Raw genomic sequence first — 6,199 nt, 5'->3', positions numbered from 1 at the left:
AATTTTTATGATAATGATCATACGCAAATAAAAAGTCTTTCAGCTTAATTGTGTCAGAAAAAGTAAGTATTTTGGATTTATTAAATAATAGAGAAGTAGGGCTGTTTGCAGGTTTGAAGTTCATAATTTTAATTGCTTCATTTTGAAGGGAGGTAATTCTATTCAGGTAGGTGCTTTTGTTATGTCCCCATATTTGACATCCATAAGTTAGATGTGATGAGAAGATAGCATGATATATATTAGTTAAAATATTATAGGAAACATAGTGTCTTATTTTAGATAATATCCCAATGGATCTGGATAGTTTTACTTTAAGATTATCTATGTGTATATGCCATTTTAAATGTTTGTCCAGAGTGATCCCTAAATATTTAATAGATTCAGAAGGTAAAATTTTATGGCCGTTGATTTTTATTTTGATATCATAGTCAATAGATTTGTTTGGATGGGTAAAAAGGATGATTTCTGTTTTACTAGCATTTAGGGATATTTTCAAAATAATGATTTTTGTTGATTTGAAATTTACTCCTTGCTCATTGCTTTTTCGACATTTCAGTTTAAAATGTTTGGTAAAGTCAGTAGGGATCATTAGACAAAAAAATTGTTTTGTTAACTGGTTAATTTTTACATTTTGTGCATATTTTCACGGCGAAAAATCCTTGACATCACCACCTCGTTTCCAAGTTATTTAGCCTCAAAGTTTTAAGTGCGCTGTAATGGCTTCAGTAATTTAGTATAGGATATTAACGTTAAAGTAGTGTTATTGACGTCGCGCCATAACGTCAGAAAATTTAACATTTTTTCGGCGACATCAAAGGAAAATGACGATATCCACTTTGCCTGTTACAAACAGACACAGTCTCTGTATTATTATAAGAGATAGTCGTTAACCCGTGGAACAATCCATGAGAATTAGCCAACGAAATTATTTCGCGCATATGTTATCAAATTATTTGGCGCACCTGTTATGAAATTACTCTGCGGTAGTCATGGTCCCTGAAAATATACAATTATAGGTATGGAATCAGTACAAACTACACACTTTTTATTTTTTTTATGGTATAGTGTTTCGGAAGTGGTGTTACGCCACTTTTCATGTAAAATTCATATATTTAACAATAATTCGCACTTTTTTACGACCTGATTGAGGTTAAGAAAGAGGCTTCTCTTGCAAATAGCTTATAAAAATCAAATTTGACATTTTCTTACACTTTTTGTTCAGTTAAAAACATAATAAGTTTCGGGGAAAAAATTAAGCACATCCAGCTTTATTGTTGTCAAAAAAATAAAAATGGTTGAATATGAAACAAAATTTTACAAAATAATATTCAAATTCATGTTCAGAAGAAACAAAAAATCACTTACTAAATCCTTCTAAAATTTATTGTTTTCCTCCTATAATCAAAAACTTGTTTTTGTTAATTTCCTTTCAAAGGCGCGAATAATTAAAGCTTCTTTAATAAAATAATAGACAACGCAATGTTAATTGTCCGCAACTTTGTTTGCCCGTATAGTTATTTATAACAAAGAAACTGCATCGAAGAAACAATAAAAGTTAATTAACCATGAATTTTGTATAAAAACTTTTTAAATTAAACTTTTGAACTACGCAAAAGACAAAATAAAAATAAAACTTTAAAATAGCGTAGCAAAAAGATCAGAGAGCTGTGCGCAATTTCGTGCGTGGTTAACACAAGTCGCTTTTGACGCACGAACAGAGACGAAATACGGCTATTATTAAAGAGACTAGTCGATGGCCCGTGGAAAAATCCACGGGTCCGCCCATCCTTTTTATACCACTTAAGCGCGTCTCGCGTTTGGCTTACCCCGGTGTCGAAACGCCGGGGTAAGCCAAAGTCAAGGTGTGACCTGACGTTGAACACTCTGTGGAGCGCTTAATAAACTATGCCACATGATCAGGTGGAGCACTTTAGTACAGGTATACAGTATGTCGTAAATTAAGTGAAGCGCATACACCATTATAGTCTTGCGACTGTAACATATTTTTCAAAAATTATTTCCCCCGAATTAAAAACACAGTTTACAAACAACAGTCGGTACCCCATCATAGCAAAAACAATCAGTCAATATTTTTTATTTTGCAGAATAAGTTTTTGTGAAAGTTAAAAAAATTATCGTGACACTGGGCTAAGCGCTTACTACAGTTAAACCGTGTTGCACAGGCGTATAGGAATAATACGCCTTTGAAAAAACTTTCTCACAGACTCTGTTTAAAAACAACACAACAGAGCCGAGCGGTTAGCCCAGGTAAACATTGTTGCACATCCATACAGACGTGATTACCGAGAAAGTTTAAAAATGAATTGTCACATTGGGTTGACCCCTTAGTACAGGTAAACCACGTTGTACGTGGCGCATAGGCGTAACAGCCTTTACCAAAAACAACAGTCTGTTTTTAACCCTGGGCTAACCGCTTAGTATAGTTAAGCAGAGTTGAACAGGCGTATAGGCGTAATACCCCTTTCCAAAAAACTTCAACGAGGGTGCTGATAAGCCGCATACGCCGTAAAAAGGGCAGGCGGTTTCGGACGAGTTCGGCGTTTTAAAAAAAAATCAAGTATTTGCCCGAAAACCCCCGAATAGACCCGAACAATGCCCGAAAAAGAAAGAAAAACAGACACTAATGATTCAAAAAACTGTAAAAATTAAAATAAACTTGCTATGTGGTAGCGAAGCTCTTAAAAGAACTGTTTTTGATTTAAAATAAGATTTACTTGATAAATAACTTATATATAAACTTTATAACTCCTTTATCTTCAGGTGCCTTCTTCTAACTATCGTCCGCATGGTATGTTACAAGGAATTGCATTTCGGAAATGTTCCCGGCCAGTTCGGGAAAGTGCGGGCGGTTTCCGGGTGACAACCACCAGTTTAATTCGAAAAGTCGCCCGAACTCGCCCTTATATATGCGGGCGTTTGCGGCTTATCGGCACCCTCTTAAACTTCATTGCAACTTCAGTTTTAATGAAAACACAGGGAACAGCCTTTCATTACCGGTTCAGCTAAAATAATATGTCAGTCATTTTATTTGCACAAAAAGTTTTCAGGAAAATATAATAAAAGATGTAGCTACCTAGCTAACTGCATTTAGCATAACACTTTTTGTTTAAGAATATTGTTGTAGCCAAACTGCATTTTTATACTCTCACTTTCTAGCCAAAGATAGGAGCTAGCTAAATGGCTACAGTCTCAACACAAAAATAAATGGTGGGTAGGATAAAAACTGTTATACCATACAGAATAGTAATAAGTAAGGTTCTAGCTAGCTAGCCTCCAAAATCTTCGTTCCTAGCCAATAATTCTAAAACTGGTGCGTTTAAGATCTGTACGTGACTAAAAACGTGACAATATATTTATCTTAACATTTTACACCATACAAAAAAACAATATTACAAAAATAAAAAGCTTATTCTCGGATCCGGGTTAATCACTGACGGTAATTTTCTGCGCATGCGCGATTTACTGCAGTGAAAACAAACTCTCCTGGAGCAGTCATTTTAACCTAGCGAAGCTGGAGTGAACACATAGAAGTTTTTAAAATGCCAAATAGTTGTGCTGCTTTTGGTTGTTCAAACCATAATTTAATGGAAAATAAACCTGGATTCTACAGATTTCCGAATAACAACCCAGAACGAAGAAAAATGTGGATAAGTGCATGTAAAAGGAAAAACAAAGATGGTACTGCTGACTGGAACCCAACTGGAAAAAATGTTTATCTCTGTGGGAAACATTTTACAACTGGTAAGTGTTATTTATAAAATTTTATTAATAAGAAAGCTCTCTTCATTGTAAAATAGACCATGCTCTGTGCTATATTATAAGAGATTAGTAACTCTTTTAGGCTGGCATTGTTTAGCTAGCTAGCTAGGTACAGTATTTGTTTTTCTTTATTAGGGAAACCAGTAAAAGATCCTGCACATCCTGACTACATACCAACTATATTTGTGTATACACAAAATAATTGAGAAAAAAACAAGAAGAAAATAGAAAGATTCGAGTCAGCCAAAAAAAGAAGCCTAGCAAAAGCAAGAACACCCGTCGCACCAAAAAAACAGCGTACCTTAAATTTTGTTTCACCAGGAAAGCCACCATTACAGCAAAGTAACACATTTATTTCACCACCACTATCACCATGTTCTAGTACTACATCTCTGATGTCACCACTGCCAGAAATGCCTGAAATGGAAGTAGACTTTTCTCTTTCTTCACAAACACAACATTTAACACCAGTAACTATATCAAGACCAACAACCTTAAATGCAAGTACCCAGACCACAAGCTCAATTTTGGATAATAAACATTTAATTGAAATAACAAATCTGACAGAAGCTCTTCAAAAAGCAAAAATTACAGTTAATGATCTTGAGAGTAAATTCATATGCTATGAACATCTGAAAAAAAAGCCAGCAAAATTTAAATATTACACTGGAATAAACAAAGATCAATTTGACACTGTTTTTGACATGGTGAAAGATTCGTTGCCAAAAAAATTTTGATCGAAGATGCCTTTCAAAGATCAGTTGCTGATGACTCTTGCAAAGCTGCGTTTGAACCTACAATTTGAAAATATGGCAGACCAATTCAACTGTCCAAGAAGTACTGCCCATGAAGTATTCCAAAGGTGGATCGACTTACTCTCTACAAAATTATCATGGCTAATACATTGGCCTGATCATGATGCAAGCATTCACTCTCTTCCAAATGTTTTCCGACAATATTTTCCAAGGTTGACTGGTATTATTGATTGCACTGAAATTTTTATTGACAGGCCAAAAAAGTCCTTTATAATTGCAATATTGGGAACTGTAAAAAATTTTTTATCATAAGCAATACAATTGAAAAAGTCTTGACCAGGAATCGAACCTGGGTTTCCTACTGTTTAAAACAGTGAGGTGTCCTACCACTGGACGATCAAGACAGATGTGGCTATAAAAATAGCCGGTTTGACGTTTAAAGTCATGTCACTGACTGTGTTGAGATACCTTTTGTTTTCTGGCCTTTCGACACAAGGGACAATACCATGAACCTTTTGGGACTCTTTTCAATTTAACACAGCTCAAATGAAACCATTCATACTTGTAAGATGTAGAGTCACAACCAATAAATGTTTCGTCATTAGGATTGTATTCAGACTGACAGAGACAATACAATTTTTCACTTGCATTTGCTTGAGGAGGAGGAGGTGGAGCTTTAACAACTTTACGCTCTAGTCTTCTTGTCAATAACTCTGGTATAATGTGTCGGAGATAAAACTGTTCAACTTTGTCCATATTCAAATTGATGAAGTTCACATCAAACAAAACCTCAACAGCATGTAACCAATGTGGAGTCCACACAATAAAAAAACAGCTTTTGCAATTGAAAACAAACATTTGAAACTGTACTTGATAGTAATACCTGTGCTCTTTTTTTAACTTTCCTTCAGAATTCATAACAAATTTGTTGTCAGATACAGCAGCAGCGAAGGAAACAATGTTGCGATAACTGTACGGGCACTTGATTTCAATTAACTTTTCTTCCTTATGACAATCACATGTGAATATTCCATCAGGTGTAGCCCCAATATACGTCCGTTCTGGTACAAGTTTCAACCCACAATCAACAATCTTTGCATTTAAATGGTTACTACGTTTTAAAAAATCAGCGACAGCATGTTTCTCATGGTCAAGGCCCCAACGTAAAGAGGATACAGTGGTGGATACAACAGATGAAATTTTACAAATCCTTTTGATTAGGGACTCTGATGGAGTTTCCAAGTTAGTGTGGAGAACATCATATACTTTTGATGCAGTAATTCTGCCAACACGTATCTCATGCCAAATAAAACTTTTCGATTGTTTCGTACTTGAGTTGTAAATGTAATCAACAACCTCTGCTGACAAAGTCATGTTATTATAAATATCTCTTGACATTTGTTGTAACTCGTCACCATCTTTATCAATGTTGTTACTGTTAAATAGCGTTCTCAATGACTTTGGTAACTTGGCTCTTCTAGGTGGTTCATATATTGGCACGAATGGTTTATAAAAATCAGAGAATGTATGCAAAACAATGGATTTTTTGTCCAATTTAGACAGTTTTGATAAAAACCTTGCCTTTTCTTCATCAGTTGGTGGAACATTACTACCAGGAAATTTATTACTGCTACGATTGTTTTTCTTAAAGTTCTCAACAGCCT

The 6,199-nt window shown here is 34.9% G+C and overlaps 1 protein-coding gene across 1 annotated transcript; it reads left to right on the top strand.

Moving 5' to 3' along the window:
* Nucleotides 1-3,432: 3,432 nt before the first annotated feature.
* On the top strand, nucleotides 3,433-4,884 carry LOC130646914 (THAP domain-containing protein 7-like). The gene is made up of 2 exons (XM_057452576.1): nucleotides 3,433-3,762; nucleotides 3,916-4,884. Exons 1-2 carry the CDS (start codon nucleotides 3,561-3,563, stop codon nucleotides 3,984-3,986), a joined length of 273 nt encoding a protein of 90 aa, XP_057308559.1. The 5' UTR covers nucleotides 3,433-3,560; the 3' UTR covers nucleotides 3,987-4,884.
* The last annotated feature ends 1,315 nt before the right edge of the window (nucleotides 4,885-6,199 follow it).

Source organism: Hydractinia symbiolongicarpus, chromosome 6, assembly GCF_029227915.1.
Source record: "Hydractinia symbiolongicarpus strain clone_291-10 chromosome 6, HSymV2.1, whole genome shotgun sequence".
NCBI classification, from domain to species: Eukaryota; Metazoa; Cnidaria; class Hydrozoa; order Anthoathecata; family Hydractiniidae; genus Hydractinia; species Hydractinia symbiolongicarpus.
Note: the sequence above shows the minus strand (reverse complement) of the source record. Positions and strands in the feature narration are given on the sequence as shown.

Bases quoted from the DNA above. Each gene is read 5' to 3' on its own strand.
- LOC130646914 (XM_057452576.1), top strand. From the start codon at position 3,561: ATGCCAAATAGTTGTGCTGCTTTTGGTTGTTCAAACCATAATTTAATG. The intron at 3,763-3,915 runs GTAAGTGTTATT...TTTCTTTATTAG, and splicing joins TGGGAAACATTTTACAACTG to GGAAACCAGTAAAAGATCCT.